Source organism: Pan troglodytes, chromosome 7 (genome assembly GCF_028858775.2).
Source record: "Pan troglodytes isolate AG18354 chromosome 7, NHGRI_mPanTro3-v2.0_pri, whole genome shotgun sequence".
Taxonomy (NCBI): domain Eukaryota; kingdom Metazoa; phylum Chordata; class Mammalia; order Primates; family Hominidae; genus Pan; species Pan troglodytes.
The window spans coordinates 68,853,963-68,881,830 of record NC_072405.2 but is presented as its reverse complement, the minus strand read 5'-3'; the positions used below and the strand labels follow the sequence as shown (position 1 = coordinate 68,881,830).

General features: G+C 41.1%; 1 protein-coding gene across 1 annotated transcript in view; it reads left to right on the top strand.

Moving 5' to 3' along the window:
* The first annotated feature begins 6,943 nt into the window (after positions 1-6,943).
* The window catches only part of CA8 (carbonic anhydrase 8), a 93,602-nt gene continuing 72,677 nt past the window's right edge, over positions 6,944-27,868 (top strand). Inside the window, exons 1-3 of the mRNA XM_024345179.3 lie at positions 6,944-7,541; positions 8,709-8,900; positions 22,594-22,718. Coding sequence (XP_024200947.1) covers positions 7,442-7,541; positions 8,709-8,900; positions 22,594-22,718 — 417 coding nt within the window. The 5' untranslated portion in view covers positions 6,944-7,441. The remainder of the gene's footprint in view (positions 7,542-8,708; positions 8,901-22,593; positions 22,719-27,868) is intronic.

The window sequence follows — 27,868 nt, the reverse complement described above, 5'->3', positions numbered from 1 at the left end:
CTCTACTAAAATAAAAAAAAAATTAGCCAGGTGTGGTGGCACGTGCCTGTAGTCCCAGCTACTCAGGAGGCTGAGGCAGGAGAATCGCTTGAACCCATGAGGCAGAGGTTGCAATGAGCTGAGGTCACACCACTGCACTCCAGCCTGGCGACAGAGTGAGACTCTGTCTCAAAAACAAAACAAAACCAAAAAAAAAGAATGTACAACACAAAACAGTGATCCTTAATGTAAGCTATGGACTTCAGTTAATAATAATGTATAAATATTTGTTATATCAATTGGAACAAATGTATGACACTAATGTTAATAATAGGAGAAATGGGTGAGGGGAGGGGGTGTATGAGAACTCCGTACTTTCCATTCAATTTTTCTTTAATAAGAAACTGCTCAAAAAAAGAAAGTCATCTGGGCACAGCGGCTCATGCCCGTAATTCCAGCACTTTGGGAGGCTGAGGCAGGTGGATCACTTGAGGTCAGGAGTTCAAGACCAGCCTTGCCAACATGGTGAAACCCGTTTGTACTAAAAATACAAAAATTAGCCGGCTGTGGTGGCAGGTGCCTGTAATCCCAGTTACTTGGGAGGCTGAGACAGCAGAATAGCTTAAACCCACGAGGTGGAGGTTGCAGTGAGCTGAGATCGCGCCCTGCAGTCCAGCGTGGGTGACAGAGCAAGACTGCCTCAAAAAAATAAAAAAATAAAAAAAGAAAGAAAAAGAAAGTCTGCCAAAAAAAAAAAAAATTTCTCTTGTAGTTTTCCAACCTAGCTTCCTTTATTCCTCCTTTTTGGACCCTTCTAACCATAGCAGCCAAGACTGGTCCAACATATCTCATGGTTTACCCAGGAAGGATGTAATTGGACTGGAGTGTGCATGTGAGTTGGTGTTTGATTCCCAACAGCGTTTGGTGGAGATGGAGTGCCTTGGCTGAATTCACCCTCTCTGAAGGCAGTAGGGTTTGGTGGCCAGGAGCATGGATTCTGGAGTGAGACAGACCTCTCAGACCATTCACTGCCTCTGTCTGTGGTGGGGGACGCATCTAAACTTCCATTTTCTCATCTGAACACTGCATGAGATTATTGAGCTTCTTAAGAGAATTAAAGAGAATAATCTGTGGGAAGTGTCTGGCATGATATCTGGTTCATAGGAAGTGTTGCTTCCGTTCTTTATGCTGCATAATAAGCCACTCCAAAGTTTAGTGGCTGAAAACACTGATTTATTATTTCTCATGATTCTGTGGGCCAGGAATTCAGGCAGCACTCTGATGGACATTTTATCTGATCCACATAGGGTCAGCTGCATTCAGCTGGTGGCTAAACTGGGTTGGAAGATCTGAGAGAGCTTTACTCACGTGACTGTGCCTCAGTGTTCCTCCACATGTCTTTTCACTCCCTGTGGCTGGCTTAGGTTGGGTTTTTTCACAGCATAGTGGTCTCAGGATTTCTTACATGTTGACCGGTTTTTGAGAGCAAAGAGAAATTGTCCAGCCCTCTTAAAGGTTCAGCCCCAAACTGGCATAGTGTCACTCTATGACAGTCCAATGGAGATGAAACAAGTCATAAAACCAGCTGTGGTTCCACTTCAAGGGGAAATAGTCTCCCCTGTAAACCGGAAGAACAGCACATGCCTACTGAGGGTGGGAATTACGGCAGCCATCTTTGGAGGTGACCACAGCGCTCAAGTTTTTATTTTCCTGTGCTTTGGTTTGGTGTCTTGCCTAAAAGGCATAGCAGCATCTTTGACAGCCAACAGCATGCTGTAGGGCAGAGTGAGCTGTGGGAACTAAGGTATAGGTGTGGCCTTGAGGCTATTCTAACTTGGCACCTTCTCTTAAAGTCAACAAGGTCCAATACATTTTTTCTTAAAGTCAACAAGGGTCCAATACATTTTCAGTATTGCCATTCTGCCAACAACGGGCACTGACTTAAGCATTCCATCTGCTTTGTATTTTATCTCATGTCATTATTGTTTTGAAACATGTTTTAAAAAAACACTAAAACAAACATAGACATACGATTTCAATGTTGTTTTCCCTTTTATTAATACCATGGAAAAAAGAAAATTAACTTGATCAAAAAAGTGAACCCACACTGGCTTCTATATGTGAGCTTTTGTTTTTTCTTTTATTGGAATGTCTTTCTTTTTTTCCTTCTTTTTTCTTATCAGTCTACATCATGCTTTGAGGAACGTATTTTTTTTTTACCTCCTCCCCTTCCGTTTCTGAGGGTAAAGCAGCACTTATTTATCTCCCAAGGCTCAGCTTCCAAGTCACTTCCTTTATGAAGCCCCTATTGACACATCTGCCACCAGGTAAACTTGATCACTCCCCTTTTTTGTGGCTTTACTGTGCCTTGAAAGCTTCCACCTTAGTAACCACAACTTTTATTTGCACTAATACATTTATCCAGGCTAATCAGGTTACTGTATGGCTGATGGCACAGGGAAACGAATTCCTAAGTGCCTACCATGTGCTACATGGGGGCACACAAAGCAGCATCGTTGTTCACACCTGGAATGTTATTTGCTCACATGCTGCCCACCCAAACTGTACCCATTTCCTTTAGTTTGCCTCAAATGCCATCTTTTCCAAGAAACTTTTCTGAATCATTCCCATTAGTATGCAAATCCCATCTTCCTTAAATGTAGTGGTACCTGCATTTCTATTTAACATATTTCTTGTATTATCATTATTTACTTGTATTATAGTTATAATTATTTACTTGTATTATAGTTTTAATAATTATAATTATTTACTCCTCTCCTCCCCCAGAGAACTGTGAATTTCTCGAGAGCAGAAGCAGTATTTTATTCCTTTTTTTTTTTTTTTTTTTTGGTTCTCCCACAGTGCCTAGTGCCTTGCTCTTTGGGAGCTCATTGTTTAGAGGAGAAGGTCATAAAATACATATTTAAAATACAATCTTAACTTCAGGGTTAGAGATCTATACAGGGCATCGTGAAAGCACTAAGAAGAGGTAACTTTAACCTCTGTGGCTTAAACACATAAGGGGTTTTGTTTGGCAGAAGGTGCCCTAGAGCTTTTGGTGACTTGGGAGTCACCAATGTAATTATCTTAAATATTCCTATTTCAGCATAAGTCATTTTGGTGCTGAATTCATGTAGGGCCTCAGGCATAATTCGCATGGTCTGAGAGAGGGGAAGAGAGCTGCGGTCCATGTTCCTTAGAGAAGATGGGGATTTTCTATGGATAAGGGCTTTCTCATTCTGCCATGAAGTGGTAAGGGCCCTAGCTGGGGTTAGGGCGTCCAAGAAATTTGCGAGGTGAAGATAAGGGCACTGTACTAGACTGTTTGGTTTATTTGCAGGCCAGAGAGGTACTTTTTTTTTCTTTGAAGAAAAAGATAAAGGCAAAAACAGCATTTGAGCAAATAAAAATTATCCTTGAACTCACCTTTACTTGATGGGCTACTATGTCTGTTTTTGATAACGCCTAAATCTTTCTTCTAGGAAATGGCACGTGCCACCTCTACTCATATTTAATTCGTCAAAGAAGTCACATGGTCAAGCAGTGAAGGGGCAGCAAATGATAGAGACAATGATGTCATCTCCAATGACTACATGGAGCCCTAGTCGTTTGTTTCTGAAGATAAAAGACCAAGAAGAGGACAAGAAAAAGGAGGCTCGTAAATGTAACTTTAAGCAGGTGAAATAAAAGATTAATCAGTTGAAAAAAGTAATTTAAAAGGAAGAAGTAAATTTTTTTATCAACAAAGTTTGAAACCTTCAGAAATCAAAATATATATAACGAAGAAAATTTTGCTGTCTTTCCTGACGAAAGAAAAACTAGACATAAGGAATTAAACAACCATAGGAAAAAGTGCCTTACCTGAGACATAAGCCTAGAGAAGTGCTTATTTTTAGTGTATCTGAATTGGTTTTGGCAGTCACAGATGGCATTTAAGGGAGCAAATAGATCCGCAATGAGCACTTGCATGATTCGGCATCTTTGTTCACACCTGGAATGTTATTTGCTCACATGCTGCCCACCCAAACTCTGCCCATTTCCTCTAGTTTGCCCCAAATGCCATCTTGTTCAACTTTTCTAAATCATTCCCATTAGTATGAAAATTCCATCTTCCTTAGATGTAGTGGTACCTGTATTTCTATTTAACATATTAATATTGCATATTGCCTTGTATTATAATTATTTACTCCTCTCCTCCCTCCAGAGAACCATGAGTTCCTTGAGAGCAGAAGTAGTATTTTATTTTTTATTTTTGGTTCTCCCACAGTGCCTAGTCCAGAGCAGCGCACATGAAGGAACCCAATTCATTGCTGTTGAAGTTTATGAATTACAGTTTGTATAGGAGCCACGTGACATGCATATGTTAGCTGTACCCTTGAGGTGATCCCAGAGCATAAGGTGCACATAAGAGGAGGTCATATTTATGACTCTAGGGCCTAGACTCACCGATACAATAAGAAAGCTTTGGTACAGTAGACAGGCAGTGAGGAAAGATAGGAGAGGGCTGTCTAGGTTGTGGACTCTGGGAAGCGACCTTAGTACTTTGGTTCCTCTGACATCTAGATTAGTTTGTCCCTTTTAGATATTTCTATTTATATTCTCTTAGTATCAAATGGTAGTTAGTTATACAGGTCTTAGTTTTAATAAATTGTTCTACTAATATGGTTTGGTCTTAGCTATGCAAGCACTAAATGTGAGCAATATAAAGTTAATTTAAGGGATCAAATATAATATTAGGCTGAAAGCCTATTAAAAATTATAGAGGAATATGTGGAAGACACATTCATAATACAGAGTATGAATATTTTTAGATTCTCTGGTATTGGATTTAGATGTGCTTGTTCTATTTTGTAAAACAAAGAATTGCCCTATATCTTTGATCTGTGTGTTTAGATTTTTTTAGTGACAGACACCTTATAATAACTAGAAATAGAAATTCCATCTTTGGTGGTAATATAGTGCAGGGACCTGAGAAGAGAAGGTCTTAAGGTGCTGTTAATTAGCAAAAATCTGAAGCCCACAGTCTCAAAGCAATTAAGGCTGTTAATTGAATATTTGGATACTTAGAGGATTGGCTCATATGTGGCTGGACAGGGAACCCTAGGCTTGCATACAGGAGTTACATTCTACAAATAATCATGAACAATTCAGAAGGAGCAAATATAGGCCAATGCTAGCAGTCAACTGCATATTTGAATAGTAATACATTGCTGGCTATATGCAAAATTGTCTTTTTACTGTAAAAGTAAATACTAATAATTCAATCTTTCAGCCTATCTTTTGTAAATATGGCACAGTATTTATTCATGGAAAATTCAGTTTTTTACCATGGTGATTGTACCATCCTCTGGTTTGATAAACATCTCTATGATTCACCTGATATTTTAAACACAGTTGGTGGTCACACAGTGGCTACAATGTCATACTTAGGCACATTTGGGGGACAGAGGAGAAAGGCCATTGCTGATGAGCTCAGAGTGGCAGTGCTTTCATTATCCAATTCCTTCATAGCCTTTGTATGGGCTTCCTTAGCTGTGGCATTTAATTAACGTGTGAACATACTTCTAAAAAGAAACTTAAAACAAATAGAAGATTACAAAAAAGTTTTCAAGAAAGGAAAAATAAATGTTCCTTTTAGGAGACCTTCAGTGAAAAGTAGTTAATATTTTCGGTAGTGCTTATTATTTTTAATAGCTCTGGCTTTGGGGTAGGCTTCTGCTTCTGCCAGTCCCAGGCTTGCAAAGATGCAAACGACCGTCCACTAAAGAACACCCAGAATGCAGTGAGTGAAAAATGAATTTAGTTTCTCAAACTGGTTCAGTCCTCTGCACAGTTAAGGAAAAGAGAAATTATATGAATGCTTAAAATCCACTGGTTATCCTCCAAGCTAATGTTGGCCAGTAGTTTTCCATATATTTGGTTAAACCTTCCAGAAAGTGGCAGAATTGAGTGAGTTGAGGGTTCCCCCCACTTCTTGCCATCTCAGTGTACTTTCTGGAGCAGTTTGTAATAGTTTTTTTTTTTTTTTAAAGGCTATGAAGTGTCTTTTTAAAAAGTGGAGGTGCTTAGCAGGCAGTAAAGGATATGAGCACAGAAACTAAACATTCCCAAACGGATCATTTCCATCCTTATTTGAGGAATTATGCTTTCATAAGGCTGGTGTGATTTAGGAACAGGTTATTCAAACTGCAAATAGACATCTTCATGAATGACCAGAGCATATAAAAAACAAATTGTACTTAAGGTCCTAACTCGAGTTTATTGTGCACATATATCTTCTAAAAATGTGGAGTTAACCTACTTAGGGGTTACTGACCAGGGCTTTTAAAAGGCACAGGAACAGAGGGCTGAAGTCGTTAACACTAGACTGAGAAGCACGTTTAAGGGTAACAATGCCACCTCTTTGGATCAGAAGAGTTCCTGTTTGTTATGCAATGTGTGCACTTCATTATTTACACGATTTCACTAGGTGACTGGGAGCTGTGTATACAGCCAGGTGAGCCTGCAGCAGCGCCCCAGACTCTGACAGCGAACACCCTCTGTCTACTGCCTTCTGCTAGCCCTGCTTTGAAACAATACCTCTTTCTGAAAAAAAAAAAAATCCCTAAATCATAGCTACTTCTCTAGATAACAACCATTTTCTTTTCTTAAACGTTTTTAGGAATTAATAGAACTTTCTTGGAAAAATTTCCATACTCGTTTCCACTGTGCTGAACGGACGATTTAAAAAGTAAATACTCAGAAGATACTAAGAAGATTCCGCTGGAGAGTCTCTTTTTATTGTGTTACGGGGTCTCCCAGCCCTCTCCTTTCTCCTACCCACGGCAGCCCATCTCTCTCCTCCAGGACCCCTTCATTTGGTATTTCCTGGAGTACGGATGAAAATGAATAGGTGAGCAGCCTCTGGGCTAGGCCAGGCACACAGGGGTCCCGAGTGACCTTGGGAGACTTGCGGGCTTCTGGAAGGAAGGCACGGGAGGCCAAGCAGGAGTCGCCGCCGCGAGGAAGCGCCAGGAGGCGGCGGGGGCGACCCCGGGGGAAGGGCGGGCGGGGATGCGCCGATGTTTCCGTGACTTGGGACTGGTCGCCCCGAGGCGCATTCTAACTGTCGGCTCCCCTGGCCCCAAGGGCCAGAGAGAGAAGGGGGCGGATCCTCGCGTACCAGACACGCCCCGGTCGGGTATAAAATTCGCCAGGCGCTCGCTCCCCAGGCCATAGCCGCTCCCTCGCTCTGCTGGGGCCTCCGGACGCGCTCCCCACGCGGGTCTCTGGAACACTCGGGCCGAACGCCCGCCCGCTTGCACTCACACTGCGGTTCACACCCGCAGGCGCTCTCGCACCCACACTGCCGCTCACGCGCGCTCACACTCCCCAACGCGCGCTCCGCTCCGGCTCCAGCCCCGCGCCCCGCGAAGGCGCAGGCACTGCTGCCGAAAGCGCCGAGGGGCCCCGCGGCCTTCCCATGGCGGACCTGAGCTTCATCGAAGATACCGTCGCCTTCCCCGAGAAGGAAGAGGATGAGGAGGAAGAAGAGGAGGGTGTGGAGTGGGGCTACGAGGAAGGTAAGTGGCCGCGAGTCGGCGTGTCCGGGGTCCCGCGGCGGCGTCAGTGTCTCGCCGAGCGCGGGACTCGAGTCCTGCTGCTGCCGCGCGCTCCGAGCACCCCCACGTGCCCTCTTTCCCACCGGGGTCTCCGCCACTTTCCCACTCCCCTGGCGCGTTTCGGGCGGGAGGTGCTCCAGGGAGGCGTGCTCGCCGCCTGCGTTCTTCCGCCGCCTGCGCTCTCGCCCGGGAGCCTTCCGCAGGGCTGGCGTTCGCACCTGCTGCGGTCCGGAGGGCGGGCTAGCCTCCAAGCCGTGGCTGTACCTTTTATGTCTTCTGAGTAGTCAAGAAGAGCAGCGGTACATTTTACTAAACACCTGAGGAAGACAGTGTTAGCGTTAAGAATTCGTTTTTGGCTTGAAGACTTTGGGGAGAAAGTGTTTCTGCCTCTGGTCTTTTCGTGAAGCCTGCTAGCAACGCTCAAGTCTTTCTAAAACATGTCCTGAATTTCAGACTGAATCATTGGGTTTGGCGAGAAGCGGTTGACTTTCTGAAAAACTCGAGTTTCCTAGATTTATTCCTAAAGACCTAGGGCTCCTATTAGAGCCAACCAGTAGTGCTGATGTTTACTACATATGTTGAAACCAATATAGAATATATAATTTTAATTATAAAAAATTTGGAAAGACTATGGGAATATGTATGTACACAGATATATACATGTGCACACTTTAAAATACTACACTTGCATGTCTGATAAGGGGCGTCTATTCACTAGCATGAGAGTTAGGGTTCTGACTGTCACTAAGTATGTTGAAAGTTACAGCTGTTTCCCAGGTACTGAACGTAATTGAACTAATAAGCAGAAGAAATTGTTCTGGTATTCTTTTTTTCTAATCACTTAAAGATGACCCAAATTTCCTAGAATCATAAATTATTATGTCTTTGTTGACAAATACAAATAGAATATTTTGCTAGTCCGGGATTTTGTGTATGGTATTTGATAATAACAGATCATTCAAATAATGAATGCAAAAACAAATAGAATTACCATATTTCATCTGTATAGTGATGGTATCATTACTCTCTTCATAATATCAAGGGTTCTAAGTGTTTAGTTTTTACATGTTAAATTTTACTGTAATTTATTTTTTAACCTGTTTTTAATTTATTTCATTTTGTTCTTAGGTGTTGAGTGGGGTCTGGTGTTTCCTGATGCTAATGGGGAATACCAGTCTCCTATTAACCTAAACTCAAGAGAGGCTAGGTATGACCCCTCGCTGTTGGATGTCCGCCTCTCCCCAAATTATGTGGTGTGCCGAGACTGTGAAGTCACCAATGATGGACATACCATTCAGGTTATCCTGAAGTCAAAATCAGGTATTTTAGAAAATATGTTTGTGTGGTCTTTTAAACTAGAAGTCAGCGTAGAGTTATTGAACTGTGATTTAACTTGCACAATTTAAAAAGTACAACTGACGTATCTCTATTTTCAGGATACCTTTGTATTATAATGTAAAGCATTTTTGGGAATTACCTTCTGAAACAATTTTAAAAGGACAAAAGAGTGAAATTATGAAGATTATCAGTCGGTTGTTCTGCTTCTTATGATGTTACTGGAAAAACCTTAGTTTGATCACCTTATACCTTGTGAAATATGAGGACAGGTACATGCAGGTGCAGTAATCTGCATTTTGTCCGAAATTGTTGATTAGCTTAAATCACTTAGATAATCATAATTCTCTGTTTTGCTACTTTGTGAAACCAAAGATTAGAATTTATTGACATAACGTGGCATTCAAGGTAGACTTCTCAGGTTAATTTTCTCTACTGTATTAGTTTGCCAAAAATAATTTTAACTGATAACAATAAGAAACACCCTCTAAACTCAGCCAGAGATTTAAATGGTAAACAAACCTCTTCCTTTTATTTATTTATTTAAGTTCCATCCCATGAAACTTCTCCTACCCCTTGCAAACCTATTTGAGATGGATCTGAAATGTTCTGTGGAAAAGTTGTTAGGTAATTACCAAGGAAATCAGTTTTTGGCTTTATCGTAGGAAAGAGGAAATCAGATTTTTAAAAAATGTAGCATTAATAGCATGCATTTCATAGTGAATAATAACTACCTTTTTCTTTTGGGAAAAATTAAAGTATGCTGAAATATTAGGATGTACTTGATAAATAGAGACTGTGCTCGAAAATTAATTCCAAGTTGATAAAGTTGATACCTCAAACTATAAAATCTTTAGGTTTGTTATTAATCAAGGCAGCTGTTGATTTCCAACTATGGATTTATTTTATTCATTGTAAATGTTTCTAAGCTTTAATTTAGAATCCATGAGATAGTCATAGATTCATGTAGTCTCCTTCGCTGTTCTGAGTTTAGTCAGCATGTGAGCATTGCCCAAAAGAGTTACTGGGCTTTATATGTACTTAGTCAGAGTCAGTTTAAGATGGAAATTTCGACTTGAATTTTTTTGGGGGTGTGGGTTTAGCTTTGATGGGACATTCCTTACTGTTTTTTAAAGGATACTGTAAAATTATTGAATGCTGACTGTTCTGGCATATAAAAAGCAATTTAAAGAAGTACATGTGTGTTGATGTGTTGAGATGCTTTGAACTTCCGGAAATAAATGTTTTTATATCCACAAAACAAAAATACATTTCATGTCAGGTGTCATGATGAATATTGGTTGCATATAAATTTAAAAGACAGTTCTTGAGGATTCATAGCCTAGTGAAAAGCCAGTTCTTTAAAGTACTAGTGTACACTTGATGTGGCAAGTGTTACAAAGGGTTGTGGGAGCAGAGAGGAATGACTAAGCACATATACTCTGCTGCATCTGTGTGTGCCTAGTCCTGCTCTGAGATAAAATTTACTTCATCAATTTGAATTTACCATTTTCTTCTGCTACCTTCTCAAACACTCACAATTTTCTTTAATCTTCTGCCTCACTCTAAAACAGAGACTATGGACCAACATCTGGGCCCTCTCACCTTGAAGTGTGTTTCTTCCTCACCTAGCATTTTGTGCTTTTCTCTTCCTCCTTCTTCCACCCCTGCCCACTGAAGAAGAAGTGTCTGCACTTCTGTCTAGGCCTGATTTGGATCCAGAACCCTTTTTTCCTGCCTCCCTGGAGACCTTCCTCCTTCAGATTCCCCTTATCCTCTCTGTCATGGTAATAATTTCCTCCTTATTGTTCTTTCCCTTCCAATATTTCTGCAAACTCAAGAAAAGTAACCAAAATACCATGTCTTGAGTAGTTGTTTTTTCCCCTAGGATATTTAAGCTCCTCAGAGGAATCGTTTGTAAGCTCTATATACCCTGTCATTCGCTTATTTAAGTAATGTTTTATCTTTATCAAAATAGAATATATACAAAATAGTTGAATAGGCTGGGTGTGATTGATGGCTCACAAGTGTAATCCCAGCACTTTGGGAGGCTGAGGTGGGTGGATCAGTGGAGGTCAGGAGTTAGACACCAGCCTGACCAACATGGTGAAACCCCATCTCTACTAAAAAATCCAAAAATTAGCTGGGCATGGTGGCACATGCCTGTAATCCCAGCTACTTGGGGCGCTGAGGCAGGAGAATCACTTGAACCTGGGAGGCGGAGGTTGCAGTGAGCCGAGATTGCGCCATTGCACTCCAGCCTGGGCGACAAAAGCAAAACTCCGTCTCAAAAAAAAAAAGGGTGAGTAATACTCTTTCTGCCTGTGGTTCTTTCTGCCTGTGGTTATCCCCTACTCTTCCCCACCTACGGCTGCTGTTCCCTAGTAACAACTACTTTGAAACTTTCTAGCTGTTTCTCCTGTGGTTACCTCCAAGAATGTAAGAATATAATAATGCTGTTATGCTTTGATATGTAAGCTATGTATGAACTCTCTACTATTGAAGACGAGGCCAATTTTCTTTCCTTTTTTTTTTTTTCTTTTGAGACAGAGTCTCGCTCTGTCACCTAGGCTGGAATGCAATGGTGCGTCTTGACTCACTGCAATCTCCACCTCCCAGGTTCAAGTGATTCTCTTGCCTCAGCCTCCCCAAGTAGCTGGGATTACAGGCGCCCGCCACCACACCGAGCTAATTTTTGTATTTTTAGTAGAGACGAGGTTTCACCATGTTGGTCAGGCTGGTCTCAAACTCCTGACCTCAGGTGATCCGCCCACCTCGGCCTCCCAAAGTGCTGGGATTACAGGTATGAGCCACAGCACCTGGACGAGGCCAGTTTTCTTATTGCCCTCTTTCTTATGGTTTCACTCTCTTATTATCGCTGTATACTTAAATTAATTTTAAAAATATGTATACATTTAGGGGGTACAAGTGCAGTTTTGTTTCTTGGATATATTGCATAGTGGTGGAGTCTGGGCTTTTAGTGTAACTGTCACCCAAATAGTGTACATTGTATCCATTATGTAATTTCTCATGCCTCATTCCCCTGGAGTCTACTTAAATTAATTTTTATTTAAATTAATACTCATTATTTTTATTATTACAACTGCAACTGTTGTTTCCAGCTGAGATTATATTTTGTCTCACTTAAACAGTGTTTTGTATTTTCCTGGAGTTAATGCATTTTTGTTAATTGAATTTTTTGTTTATCTGTCAGTAATTAATTTGCAAACTCTCTAACATATGACGGATCTTCTCTTAGGACATTCGCGTGCATCAGGTTGTCTTCCCTCCCTCGCTCCTCCTTGTCCTTTCTTTTTCCCTGTGGAGGCTGCTTTTCCTTTCTGCTCTCCAGGCCTCTCTTAACAGCCTCTTCTTGCAGCTCCTTGGACCTCACGCCTGGGAAGTCCCCTTGTTTGTCTCCTGTGTTAGATCGGATGTTTCCTGGATGCTGTGGAAGTCCCCTTGTTTGTCTCCTGTGTTAGATCGGATGTTTCCTGGATGCTGTGGAAGTCCCCTCGTTTGTCTCCTGTGTTAGATCGAATGTTTTCTGGATGCCGTGCCATCCTCTTTTTTGAGTTGCTCCTTCATCTCAGGGAATTTCTTGGTTTATTTGCGTGTACAGTTCATCTTCCAGGAACTTCCTGAGAAGAGGGGCAAGTGAGGGCTACATGCTTGGATGCCTATGTGTCTATAAGTGTCTTTATTATACTTCACACTTGATTGGAGTTAGCCTGGAGTGGCAGTCTGGGTTGGAAGTATTCTTGACTTCGTTTGATGTTTGACATCATGATTACATTGCTTGAAGCTTCCAGCGTTGCAGTTGAAAGATCTAGCGCCATTCTGCTTCTCAACCCCCTCTATGTGTCTCTTCTCTTTTTTCCTTTCTGGAACCTTTTACAGTGTTTTCTTTACTACTGTTGTTTTGAAATGTTACAACCATATGCCTTGGTGGGATTGTTTCTGCACTATATGCTGGGCACTTGGTAGGTTTTTCCAGTCAAGATAATTGTGTCTTTTATTTACCAGCAATTTTCTTATATTTCTTATATTATTTCATTGATAAATTTTGTATTTTTATTTTTTCCTCCTCTTTTGGTAACTCCCACTTTCTTCTTCCCTTTCTCTTCTACTTTCTAGTAGATTTCCTCAATTTTTAATCGTTTAGTCTTTTGATTGAACTCTTACTTTCTGCTTTCTTGTTTTTAATTTCTAAAACATTGAACTTATGCTGCAATTAAAAACCTTTTTTTTTAAAAAAAATACAACATCCAGTATTTATTTCATGAATGTATGATCTTTCTTCATTCTTTTCTATATTGCTTCTTTTCTATCCCTACCTGTCTCTGTTTACTCTGGGTTTCTTTTTCTATTTATATTGGCATCCCTCTTTTATTTCGGAGGTTCTCCTCAAAAGTCCAGTGATCTTAGGCTCTTCGTTCCTATTTAAGAATGAGTCTAGGAAGCAGATCAGAAGCTCTGTGCACCTGGGCAGGCGTTGAGGGCTGTTGGGCTTTACAGTACCATGATCAAGAAAGGACCTGGCCATGTTGTTGGAGGAGTCTTTGTTGCTTATATCGGTTTATCTGGAATATGCTTGTTTCCTGTTTGTGTTTTTGTTTTGGGGTTGGGGATGGCTCAAGTTGGCCACCAGCTTTCTGGTTGTTGGCACAGACAGGAGACTATCACCATTTAGCAAGTCCACATGTCCTTCATCTTCTGCCAGGGATCTCGTCATCATGCCTGACCATGCATGATGAGGTTTAACTGCTCCTTTTAAAAACTTTAAATCTGTTTTTCTGTTTTCAGTTTCCTACTTTGCACTGCCACATTCAGAAGTATCTCTAATGCTTCCACCTCCTGAGTCTTTTCTCGTGTCTTAGTCTGTTTGGCTACTATAATAAAATACTGTGGAGTAGGTAATTTATAAATAATAGAAATTTATTTGTCCTAGTTCTGGAGACTCGGAAGTCCAAGATCAAGGTGCTGACAGATTTGGTATCTGGTGAGGGCTCTTCCTGTGCTCTGTACATGGTGCTTCGGTGCTATGTCCTCACATGGTGTGAGGCAGAAGGGTCAAACAGGCTCACACAGGCTTTTATAAGAGCCTCATCCCATTCTTAGAGCAGAGCCCTCATCCGATTTACCTGATCACCTCCTGGACATCTTATACTGTTGCATTGGGGATTCAGTTTCAACATGGATTTTGGAGGGGGATGCAGGCATTCAAACCATAGCATCTGGGTTCTGCGGTAGGAATTGCCTGCCTCTTGCGGCCTTCTTCCTGTAGTTACTTAGCTTTTAGCTTTCTCTTTTTGCTGAATCACTCACTACCTTTCAGTCTGCTTTCCAGCACCAACCCCCTACCGCCGCCCATTATTTTGGGCATTTCTCTTTTGCTGCTGTTCTCCAGTCTTGTTCATGTTGCTCTGGCAAGTTGTGCCCTCTTCATTTAGTGAGAATTGAGGAGGGAGGGCAGATAAATGTTTTGAGTACAATCTTCCTTGTCTAACTGGAGGTACCCCCTGCCAGTACAGTGGGCTGTCTTCTTAAATTAGAAAAAAAAAAATGCACACAAGAAGCACAGTTCTTTTTAGAAATTAAAGCTGACTTCACACCACCACTGTGCTAAAACCTCAGCCCTCCCTGAGGCTGTCTTTGGCCTGAGTTATTTTGTTTTATTCTTTATTTTTGCTTAGTTTATATTAACAAATCATAAAGAATTGCCAAAAAGGTTTAGAACAGTTGTAGTATAATTTAAATGCTTAGACTTATCAAACTAAAACTTCTAACATAATTGTAATGATATTGTTCCTGTATATATAATCCCATCTGGAGTTACTGCCTTAATATAAATTTGAGGGTTTTCAGGGGCATGAGCCCCTGCCCCCATCCCTCTCTGCTGGAACTTCTCAAGCCAAGGTCACTGATGAACTCATCATCCCCTAAATCCAATGGGCATTTTTATATTCTTACAGGACTTTAACTCTGCTGCACTGGAAATGGAATTTTTGGAAGTTTTCTCTCCTGTTAGTCTCTGGGCCACACAGTTCCCTGACACTTCTTCCTAATTTTGACTGCCTTTTCTCTGCTGGTGCTTCATCTTCCACTGTGCTTAAATAACAGGGTTTCTTAAGGTTTCCTTCTGAACCCTCTTCTCCTGCATGTACCCCATGAGCAGTGCATCTGCATAGACTGTGTGCTACTTTGTTTGTCTTCTTTTTCCCCATAAGACAGCAAAGGAGCTTAGAAAAGGAGCCACAGTGACAGGCTCTCTTAGTGGCATGGGCCAGTGCAGCCTCCTATCTCAGACCCCTGGCAGGTGGGTGGGCAGCTTGAATAGCTCAGGGAAGGAAATCCATTTCTCACAAGAAAACCCATTTTGCTTTTGACAATTCCAAAAGTCAAAAAGTTCTATGATCTCTGCCATTGTTTCTCTTTTAGGTCTCTGGACCTATTTAGAACAAATATAATTATACTTCCACTTTCAAATACTGCAGTCATAACATGCAGTTGCCATTTTTCTTTTCAGACATTCTTAGTTCTTTCAGCTGTTGCTCACGTGACAGCCTTTCATCCCTCAATACTTACTTATTGATAATTTACTATGGGAGTTATAGACTCACTTGTCTTTTAGACCCAGGCAGATATAATACTATACATGAGAGCAACCAGGAGAGCAAGAGATTGTAAATAGCTACTGATCCTCTGCTTCATCTGCAGTGTCAGTAGACAAGACAGTAGGGGCTGGTGGGGACTGCAGGAACTGGCAAGCTGCAGAGAGCAGGCCTACTTTGCCAGATGTTTAATGTGTCAGGAGAAACTGGAGATGTGCACCTGTGAACTAAACATACGTGTTCACTGGTTTCCTCTGGCCTGCAGGGTGAGGTTGGCAATCTTCGTTTCATCTTTTGCAAACAGTTACATGCTTTGGATAAGGTAAGTATAAATCAGATCCAAAGCTTGCCCTCAAGGAGGATACAATGGTAGGTCATGGAATATATTATAGCTATACAGGGAGAGATTATTTTTGGTGGAAATTCTTAGGGAAGGATTTGTGGAGGAAAGAGCATTTGAAATAATCCTTGATGGATGAATAGCATTTGGATATGGGGAGCCTGGGGTGTGTGGGAAGAAGGGACAGCTTGCACAAAAGATAAGATATGGAAAGTTCTAGAGGTTGTATGAGGAAAGGCCAATCCTTCAGTATGTCTGGAAGAGAAGATTTGTTCATGATAAAGGGGGTTAACAGGAAATAGAATAGAGAGGGTATTTTGGAGCAAATTCATGAGGGACTCTGCACAGAGGCTAAAGAGTAGAACCTTTCTTTTTTTTTTTTTGTAGGATAAAGTCATAATTAGAACATTGCTTTAAGAAAATCAAGCTGGCAGCACTGAATGAGATGGGATCTGGGAGAGAGTGTGAGCCAGTTTGAAGGTTAGTACAAAAGACTCAACCAAAACCACAGGCATTGCAGTGTCAGTGGAAAAGGAGGGGAAGACACAGGAGTGATCTCTGCGATGCAATCTACAGAATGTCATGGGTCAGTTATGTGGAGCAGGGGAGTGGAGGAGATCAGTGGAGAGAGATGGCTTGGATGGAGCCCCCGGTTTCAGATCCTGTCACTATTCTACCTCTGCTCTTGGCAAATTTCAAGGTAGCAGAGTCCCTCCCTCCTAACATGGAGTTGAAGCAAGCATCACATTCCAGGGTGATCTGACCAGACTATTGGTCCTATTATCTCCTAGAGTATGGAGAATTTTATTAAGGCTGCCACATGTATCATTTAGCTTCTCAGCAGGACAAGTGGGTCACTGTCCCTCAGGAATCTTAACATTTAAGGTACACAGGCAAATTAAAATTAAACATCTTTGCAGTGGTATAAAGAGGATTGTAAGCATAAAAAATAATTACAGATTTCTAGCCTGAGTGGCTTGATACTTAAGTAGTGAGAAAATGTGTGAGACTGCCCACACTTGTGCAGTAGTGTCACTCCAGCTGACTACAAGCAATGTCTTAAGGGTAATGACATTTTTAATGAACCATCATTATGGGAGAAATTGCCAATCAAGATAGGTCATTTGTGCCCTTCACTGTTACTTATTATAGAAACTTTAATTAGGATATTTTACTTCTGGGTCTCTTATAATTCTCAATACTAATTTTAGGATAGATGATGATGATTATTAATCCTACTTTTCCCCCCCAAACATGGCAACTTTTTAACAGTGTTTCTTGGCAACCTTGCTGATTTAAAGATGAAATTGTCAAAAATATCTTAAAAATTATTTTCACTGAAGAAGAGGCTCTATGTTTTTTATTTATATGAAATGTCAGGGCTGAATTTCTTTTTCCTTCTTTCTTGTCTCTCTCTCTGTCTCTCTTCTTTCTTTTTTTTTTCAGGCTCTCATTCTGTTGGCCACGCTGGAGTACAGTCATAGCTCACTGCAGCCTCCAAGTCCTGGGCTCAAGCAATCTGCCCACCTCAGCCTCTCTGGTAGCTGGGACTATAGGCCTGCCACCATGCCCAGCTAATTTTTAAATTTTTGGTAGAGACAGGGGTCTTGCTATGTTACCCAGGCTGGTCATGAACTCCTGGGCTCAAATGATCCTCCCGCCTTGGCTTCCCTTAGAACCGGGATTACAGGTGTGAGCCACTACCTGGCTGGATTAATGACTGTATTTATTATTGGCTAACTTTGGTGCATTTGAATTACCTGGTTAGTTCCTGTCATCTGCATCATTTTGCATGTGCTTCACTTTGCCCGGCCTGCTCTCTGTGCTATTGTTATGATCTTTACCCTTAAGAGCTGAAGATATTTAATAGAGCCATAGGTTAAAAGCCAAAGATAGTTTAAAAATATTGAAAAATTTTTGCTTTTAAGGCCTCAAATGTTAAAAAAAGAACTAAATAATACTATTTTGGGGAAGTTTTAGAGATAACATTGGAATTTCTTAAAAGTTACTTTGAGGTTATAAAGTCTTTAAATCCATTAAGAATGAACCCTTTGGAGCTGGGCATGGTGGCTCATGCCTGTAATCCAAGCACTTTGGGAGGCCAAGGCAGGTGGCTCACTTGAGGTCAGGAGTTCAAGACCAGTCTGGCCAACATGGTAAAACCCCGTCTCTAGTAAAAATACAAAAATTAGCCAGGCATGGTGGTGCACCCCTATAATCTCTGCTACTAGGGAGACTGAGGCAGGAGAATCTCTTGAACCCGGGAGGCGGAGGTTGCAGTGAGCCGAGATCACACCACTGCACTCCAGCCTGGATGACAGAGCAAGACTCCATCTCAAAAAGACGTATATAAATAAATAAGTAGGTAAGTAAGTAAGTAAAATAAGAATGAATCCTTTGGATCCTTCGGGTGGTGTACCAGGGACCCACTGGTGTGGGGTTTCCTCTGTGTTGACGGTGTGGCTCTGCAGGCTTCATCTCCTGGCCTCACCATCTGTAACTGGGCATGATAGCAGCTTTCTTACTGGTTAGGCTTACCCTTTGTTATTCTGTCATCTGTGCAGATACTGCACGAATAATACTTTAAATTGCAGATATGATCATGTTAGTCCCCTGATTAAAAGCCCTCAATGGTTCTGGACAGGAGAAATCCCAGCTCGTAAGCATAGGCTGCATGTCTCCTCCTCATGCCCACCTTGACTGTAGCTAACTTTTGATTTTATTCTCCTAGAACACACTTAAGCTGCTTCATGTCTCAGAATATTTCTCAGGCTCTTTGCTCTACTCTCCATGCACTTTTCACCTCTCAGCTTATTCAAGACTCAGCTGAGCTGGTATCTTCTTGGGAACATCTTACCTGACTTTATGATTCATGCTTGTTATTGGCTTGTCCGTTGCTGGATGCCCTCCTGCTACCCTTTCCTGCTCTTGATGTGTTCTATTTAGACTATTCAGTTTACTTTTTTAACCACTGAGACTGCCCAGTCAACACCAAGGCTGGATCTTGCTCGCTTTATACACTCAGTGGCCAGCACAGGGCCAGGTGTCGAGTTGATCTCAAAACTTAGCTTTGAAGTCAAATGAAAAGGAATAAGGCTTGAGCACTAGCCTTTGAATTATCTGGTAAATTTGTTTTCAGCAAAGGATTGTAGAAGCTTAGATAGATTTAGATAAATGTATATACATCATGTCTTTATAGGGTTTTCAGATCTTACAAAAGCTTCCTCAGGGAGCTCTTGTTTATGTCTTATAAATGCAATTGCCAAGCATATTAAAGAGCATTAAAGAAAATGGAGGCTGTGGCAATGGCATCAGTTTATTTTATATTCTTTTCACAAGTTCCTTTTCTAAAAAAATTCAGCATGTCATCAGTAGGAGTTTCATGTTCTTTCATTGTAACTTTATTGAACCAGATGACATCATAACTAATAAACCTGCCATGTAGTGACCCAATATCACTCAGCAAAATTTGATTTTCATAAATGTAGGAAAAGGCTACCCCTTCTGAGATGATTTGTTTTTTTATTTAAAAAAATGTAAGCAGTAAAAAGGGAGAATAATGCTGGAAGAGGGTTACCAGACGGATAAAATAGAAGCTGCTATTTATTTTTAGTCCATAAACACAATCATTCTTGGGGGATGAACAGGTAATGCTCTTACCTGGCACCTCGTAAAACTCTGAATTGAGAATTTTGTCATTTTTTATGGCATTGTATGGCTATATGACTTTAGTGTGGTTTATTTTGGATTATTCATCTGCAGCAACAGTGAAAGGTACCCAGAGCCTGGTTCCTGGCTGATAGCCACCTCTTTGTCACCTCTCCCTGGAGAACCAGGCTGGGGCAAAACACTTCCCTTCTCAGTGTCCCTTTCATACCATAGAATGTAATTACTTTATTGTAATTGTATTGACGATCATGACATGACAGTTAATAAACCTGTGTAGTAACCAGATAGGACTCAGAAAAAATATGATCTTGATAAATATATGAATTTACACTTCAGGATAATAGAATGTAAGATCTACAAGGCCAGGGAATTTTGTCTGTTTTGTCAAAATCAATGTATTCTAAATACTTAATACAGTACCTGGTACAAGGTAGTAGATGATCAAAACAATATCTGTTGGAAGGATTAGTAAACTTCCCTGGATTTTGAAGTTCTCCCTATCAAAACATGGGTCTGTGCAGTTTGAATTTCCACAGTGTTTCACTTAAACTGTCTCCAAGTTTAAGTGAAAGGGTTCATTGCTGTTAAGGAAGTTTTGAGCACTGGTCATGCAGGGAGTATATTTTTGAAGCATGGATCTCTTTATGGTTCCCTGAAATCACTGTCAAGACCAGCTACAAGCTGTATCATTCATTTCCATATGACAGTACTTAGTAGACTCCTGTTTACTAGTCGAACTAGTAAGCTGCTTTGTAACAGAGCAGTTTTAGAAATACTGTGTGCCTTTGTGTGTGTGTGTTCTGAGTGTATGTGATAAAGGGGTTTTGGGGAAGGAGTTTTAAGAATCCTCTTTCCCATTTCACATGTGCTTCATTTCATGACACTCCTCTTTCTTTTTCCTTAGCCACGTGGAGCTGAGCCTTTTCTAGGACAGTTTTATCACTTTGTTTTAGAAGTGGTGTTATAGAGCTCACCTGTTGAGGCCTTGGGTCCCACTGTTGCTGGGAGTGGCAAGGGGTGTATTTTCTCTTTCTCTTTTTTCATTTTGGTTTGGGAGGTGGGATACACAGTGGGTAGACTCCTGGTCTCCTTCCTGGTTTTTCTTAAGACCGAATTTGGACAGCCAAGAGAAAGGAATGAGTTGTGAGGTTGTTTAGAAACGTTTCATACATTCTTAAATCCACAGAATGGATGTTTATTGAAGAGGAAGGTGAAGTGAGCTTGCACTGTGGTTCTGAATATCTACAAACCTTTCTGATCCATATATTAAAAGTTTTTTAGATTGTTCTGGGAAATAGGATGAAGTGCAGTTCTCCAAGGAGCAACTTCACTTTATAAATCTAGGCTTAGATAATTCATTGTTTTTTAGTTCATGCTCACAGATACTGAAATTTGGGTTTCCCTATCCCTGCCTCAACCCTGGGATGTGGGTCAGAAGATTTGAGTTCCAGATCCTGTCCTGGAGCCTGCTAGGAGGCTGACTGTGGCAGGTCACATTCAGCCCCTCTTCATCCCGCTTTTCTGCCCTGTCTGTGGAGTTGATGATAAGACTATCCCCTTGGATTTGTTGTGTGACCTAAATCAGACCAAGCATGAGGACAAACACTAAAATCTAAAATCATACATGACAGTGTGATCCTAAGGGCCATGAATCTCACTTCCCTTTCCTGTTGATGTGAAGTGTATCCACTCAAAAAATTAAAGTTACTTCTTGCTCTGGATGTTCCTTGTCTTCGTTGTTTGAGCTGGTAGAAAGCTTGGGAGTAGATTTGTAGGGCACCTTTATCAAGGACTCCATGACCTCCATTGTGTCTAATAGCCTCATTTCTCCATCTATTTTCTGCCTCTTTCTTTGCTTCCCCTTGTTCTTCTTCCTAATTTATGCTGTCTGACTGTATTATATGTACCCTGACATAAGCAGCCTTAAATCCTTTTTGAAACAAGTCATTAGGTGAAGAACCAACCAAACAAGTAAATATTGTTGCACCAATTTGCTTTCTTCTCCTTTGAGTTTTTGGGTAAGGATGAAAGACAGAACTCTTCCTCGAGAGAGGTGTGGAATCTGTTATGTCCTCCTCAAAGGCAACCCAAAAGGACAATCTGTTTCAAAAAGTCTACTTCTAGGAAAGGTGAAGGTGTTGAATTTTGTTAGCTAAATAACCTAAAATTCTTAGCTGATACTGTTCAGAATTGGGAGTTGCTAGAGGAAAAATGCCCTGAGTTAAACAACTTTTATTTGTATTGAAATTGACCATTTGTTTGTAGGAAACTTTATTTCAAGTTTGTACATACGCTGTCAGGGGGTTTTTAACTAAATAATTTTATTGTTTTAAGACAGGTTCTCATGCAAATGTGTTTTTCATTATCCTTTAGTGTGCTCTTGTTGGGGATAAAGGTCTTGATCATATCCAGCAATGAGAAATAGAGACATGGTCCTGTGGGACTGATGTTAATATTTTGAGTATTGTTAATATTTTATTACAATTTTATTTTGTGTCGTTTGTGGTAATGAATGTCCATCAGCTATTAAAGTGTGATTTCATTGTTGATTGACTTAATGCTAATCAATCCTCTTCATGGATAGTTTTATTAGTCCACACACCCGTTCTCTAGATTGGAAGCCTTCTAGTACAAGTGGATGATCTGCAAACGTGGTTTAATTTATTTAGATGTCTACAGAATATTATTGGTCAGTCGGAGAGTCAAACCATATTTTTGTCTCCTGATCAGTGCTAAGCTTAAATCTCTAAGGGAGGCATTTGTTTTTCTTGTCTACTTCTAGACTGAAAACACACAGGAAATTAAAATATGCATATCATTATGAGTTTTTCAGAGGTTTTGAACTTCCGTGTCTGAATGGCCAATACAAGAATTTCAGCCAAGCCTAGATAGTTTAAATTCACCTCACAGTTGTGATAAATTTCTCATTTTGGCTTTGTGAATTTAATCTGTAGAGCCCATGAGAGCATTTTGGTGAAAAAAAAAAAGTCTCTAATGTTTATAATGCTGAGGTAAATGTGTGATATAATTCAGTAACATATATTTTCTTTTTCAGTTCTTTCGGGAGGACCATTGCCTCAAGGGCATGAATTTGAACTGTACGAAGTGAGATTTCACTGGGGAAGAGAAAACCAGCGTGGTTCTGAGCACACGGTTAATTTCAAAGCTTTTCCCATGGAGGTAAGAATAACAAATCATCTTGTAAAAATCTTGTTTTCTGAATAAAGTATTCAGCGATTTACTGAAAATGATTTAGTTTAAAAGTAGATGCATAGCTCTTGAATTTTATCGGTTTATACTAAAATTTAAAAAATGCTTAATGCAATGGAAGCCTAGGGCAGCACATGAAACCTCCCGTCTACTCTCGTGGCTTGGCGTGTGCGCATGAGCACGTGGCCAGAAAGGCAATCTACAGTATTAAATTTCACCCTAGTATTCTTGTAAAAATTCTGCCTCTGCAAATTCAGTAGGTCATTTTTGTGGATGCTTTGGATAGGTGACGAGCTGAAGACAAGCAACCATTGGAGAAACCTCAACAGTAATGAAAAGTGTAGGTTTGCTAGTTTAAAATTGGTGGGTTGGTTTTATTCACCCCAAGCCACTTGGGGAGGGAGGGAGAAAGAGAGATTTTTTGAGAGTGATTCTTTTGTCCAAAGAATTCCCTCCCCGACTTATGTTCTTAGTTAACTTCTGCTGTTTCTTTGATGCCCAGTTGAAATCTTATGTCTTCTGTGGGACTTTCCTCTAGTTTTTTCCCTAGGCAGAATTCATCTCTCTCTCTCTGCTCCCTGTATGCTTGATAGGGCACTGCCACGGCGCTGGCCCCATGGGTTGTACCATTTAGTCTCCACAGCGTCTTTCTTGCTGCCTGTGAGCTCCTGAGGACCGAAGCTCCCTCTTGCCCCCTTTTTACTCCCATCATTTGCCCACTGCCAGGCACAGTGGAGATAGACAGTTCACACTGGTGAAAGTGAGGGGATGTTGGATTCAGTCCAGGTCTTGATGATATTTCTAGAAGGAACCTCAGTTTACCCCAGAAAATAGCCCTTTGGTGTCATGTAAGAGTATGTTCTGGGGGCTGCTGGTCTTCCAGTCTTTTTTTTTGACATTCACAACTGTGCATGTGCTTAATATTAAATATAAAATTGCTCATGACCAGATGCAATATCCAGTACCACTTCAGTGGCTGGAAATCATGGCTGTATAATTTTATGTCAGTGATACATGTATTTTAGAGGATTCTGTTGAAGTGTTTGACAGCATTACTGTAATTATAATAAAAAAATCTCTGGAAGCTCAGGATATCTCTTTCATTAAAAATAAAAGACGTGAACCTTAGAAGTGAAATGTTCCATGTTTTAAGGCTGGAGAGAAAAAAACCAAACCAGCGTGTTGAAGAGTGGAGGAGGTGTGCAGTGGCGTGGACAGTAAGGAGAAGCACTTTCTCAAAGGCCTTGGTGGGGAAGGCCCCCAGAGCTTACCTGTCTAGGAGCTGTTTGCTCAGTGCCTATAGACATCCTCTCCTTTCTACTGCCTGTGACACTTCTGTGTCACCTCTCTCTCCTGTCCCATCCTCAGCCAACCTGACAAGGAAAAATTCATACCAGAATGCATCAAAAAGGAAAGAAGACACAAAACAATCCAAGACAGTTAACCCCACTGGGTCGTGGGTCACAAAGTGAGGGGCAGGACCACCCTGGACTGTCAACGCCTTTGCCCTGCCTCCCTCTTTGGGTTTGAAAGGCCATTTCATCATTTCATCTCAGCCCCCAAAGACTGACTCTAGTAACAAAAGTTCTGGGGAAAGGTAGCTGTAAATGGGGAGGCGAGAACTTCTGGATGAGAATTCCATGGCTTTGCTTGTGACATGCAGAACTTAAAAGCTGTAGGAAGTGTAATTAGCGAGCTGTGCTCTTTGCTCTGTACTGAGATAGCATTTCCGGACCGAATGTCCAGACTGGTCCGGTTACTTGGTGGCGTTTCAACAGCTCCGGTCCATTAAGCACAGGTAATGGTTTGTTTTGAATGAAGATTAAATCCTGGTAGTGAGGCTTTGTTTCTCCAGAAATATTTGTATTTAGGATAATGGAATTGCTGACTATGATTTTTCCAAAATACGTGGTGAATAATATTTATATTCTTTTTTATCCCAGATTATCCCTGATCCAATTCCAGAGAAAATACTTCTATCAGTCATCCAGTGTTCGCTTAGTGCTCTATCCTGTTGAGTGCATAAATGCTATGGTTATGCAGAACTAGAAGGAGATCTCTGCAAGCCAGGATTGTTTATTGATTTATTTTTGTGGAGACTCTGAAAACTGAGGTGGGTTCTGAGGAGGAGAGGGCTCTTGTGGTATGGTGAAAGAGAGGAGAGAGGGTTTCCATGTGGAAGAACGTCCTGGGACTGGGGACGAGTTGGCTCATACAGGGGACTACAGGTCCCCTGGTTCTGAACTGCCACCAAGGGCCACCTCAAGCACAGGGGCGTGGCCAGCAGCACAGTGTAGAGTAAGACCAGGTACCCTTTTGGGAACATGGTTTTTTTTCCAGTGTTTTTTGTTTTTTGTTTTTTTTGAGGTCATGTTCCATATTTTACTTACATTTTAAGACTGACTTTTTTTTTTCCTCAAAATCACATATCCATGCACCTTTTTCTTTTTTGTTGATTTCATTGAAAATTAAATGGCTGGCTTGTTAAACAGACAGACACTATAAGCAAATACTTACTCTGTCTGTTACATGGAACACACAGGAATTACCTTTTTTTTTTTTTTTAAGATGGAGTCTTGCCCTGTCGCCCAGGCTAGAGTGCAGTGGCACAGTCTCGGCTCTCTGCAGCTTCCGCCTCCCAGTTTCAGGTGATTATGTGCCTCAGCCTCCATGGTAGCTGGGATAATAGGTGCATGCCAGCACATCAGGCTAAATTTTGTAGTTCACCATGTTGACCAGGCTGGTCTCGAACTCCTGACCTCAGGTGATCCGCCCGTCTCAGCCTTCCAAATTGCTGGGATTACAGGCATGAGCCACCGTGCCCGGCCAGGAACAGCTTTTAATAGAAATCCATCGAGCTGTCTTCCCTCACCTTTTAGAAACTATAAATACAACAACAGCCCTAAAGAGATTTTTGATACTCTCAGTAGTCAGCACTGACATGGTTTCAAAACTTAACACAATTTGGGACTTTAAATGGTTTAAACTGCTGCTCTACACTAAGCAAGATGTATTTGTGTTTTTCCTTCTTGATACCTGTAGGTTTCAGAAACACACATCTTTCCACAGCCATCTGACACACTGCTTATCATGCTCTCATCTGGTAAATCTGAATTCTATTGTGAATACTCCAGGTTTATGCTTAAATGACAGTGCATTAGCGAGAGAACGATATAATCATGCTGCATTTTTCCTCCTGTTACCTGAAAGGGTCTCACTATGTTGCCCAGAGTACATTTGAGCTGGTCTCAAGGGACCCTCCTGCCTCAGCTTCCTGAGTAGCTGGGACTATATTTGTGCGCCACTGCACCCAGCACCAGCTGGAATCCTTTTCCATAATGTGTGGGTGTTTTGCATTGTGATATTCAGTCAAGACATTAATGTGAGTAGAAGATTATTGATTTAAGACAAGTTTGAGTTCAACTAAAATTAATTCTTGTGTGTTTGTTCTTCTGGTGGCTGTGGAAAGCTCCTTATTTTCTTTGAACTTTGTTGGATGTCTTAGCTTGTGAAGTCTAACTTTAATGCTATATGATTTTTTTTTTTTTTTGCCATTTTGCTAACACACTAGTACACTCCATGCATTCACCATTCCACTGGAACTGTTTATTCCCTTCACATTAACTTCAGATTTAAGGCTCTTGGGTATTTAGGCTCACAGGTTCACATTCTGCTTTCAGGCTGTATATTCTACGTGTGTCATTTGTGGACACTGCCATCTTTGCTGCTTCAAAGTAGCCTAACTCTGTGGTCTGTGTAATTTTTGGTAAATTAGGATGAATTTTTATACACGAATAGCTACTCTCATAATTCCAGGGAAGAGAGCTTCTCAGGCATTTAGATTTATCTGGATCAGTGCAATTTACAAAAAAGTGGGGATGGGCACAGTGGCTCACACCTGTAATCCCAGCATTTGGGAGGCCGAGGCGGGCGGATCACGAGGTCAGGAGATCGAGACCATCCTGGCTAATATGGTGGAACCCCATTCTACTAAAAATGCAAAAATTAGCTGGGTGTGGTGACGGGCGCCTGTAGTCCCAGCTGCTCGGGAGGCTGAGGCAGGAGAATGGCGTGAACCCAGGAGGCGGAGCTTGCAGTGAGCCGCGATCACGCCACTGCACTCCAGCCTGGGCGAAAGTGATGGGGAGACCAACAGTGTGTCAAGTTTTAATTTTTCCAGTTAAGAACATTACTCTCTGCTGTCTTCATCATTTTATAAAGAGAGGATCTTTAATAGCCAAATGTAGGAAGGATGTGATCTCGAAATAAGGCGTGGACTCATAAATTGGATAGATTTAGGTTTTTAAAAATGTATATTATTTCAATTTTTCTTGCATCACTGCAGATGAATGATAATTTTGTCAGGGATAGGCACTGATCCTGCCCACAGACTAACAGGAGATCATGTATGGGGAGCCTGACTTTCTTGCCTTCCGGGCCTAAAAGCTATGATTGAAGAGTGAATTGCCAAGAAGGAGGTCTAGCCATATTGTATGTTGGACCGTTATCTTTCTTTATATTGTATTTAAAGAGCATCTGTTGCTCTGTGTACTCTGAAAGGACTTAGTGATGATTGTGCCACATACCAGCTGTTGATGGAAAGTTGGGTGCATTAGGTAAATAGAAAAAAAATTCATCGTACAGAGCAAGATGCTTTAATTGTGAAGAGTCCAGGCCTTGGTTGCAAAATAGGCCAACAAAAATATTCTGAAGACTTTATCTCATAATATATTGCTAATCCTTAAACTATATTTGGCCCCTGTGCCAGGTCGCCAGATATCCCACATTTCTTCTTCTCTTTGCAGGCGGCACATGGTAGCGTCTAGTATTTAGTGTTCTCTTAGTAAAAGTGAATGGTCTTTAAGATTGCTGCTCCCCAAGTCATTTGCATGTTCACCTCACAGAAAGATTTATTTTTATTCATGTATTTTACTATTCTAAGGAGATCCCAGGAAGAGTTTGCCTGGTTAATAGTGAAATTATGACCTTTCAAGTTATTTAACTTTCAGGAACATCTCAAATAGCGCTTCATGTTTGTTGAACCTCTTCTAAAATAAGGGATTTCCATTGATTTTCCAAGGAAATGTAATGGGATGACTTTAGTTTGAGAGTGAACATTC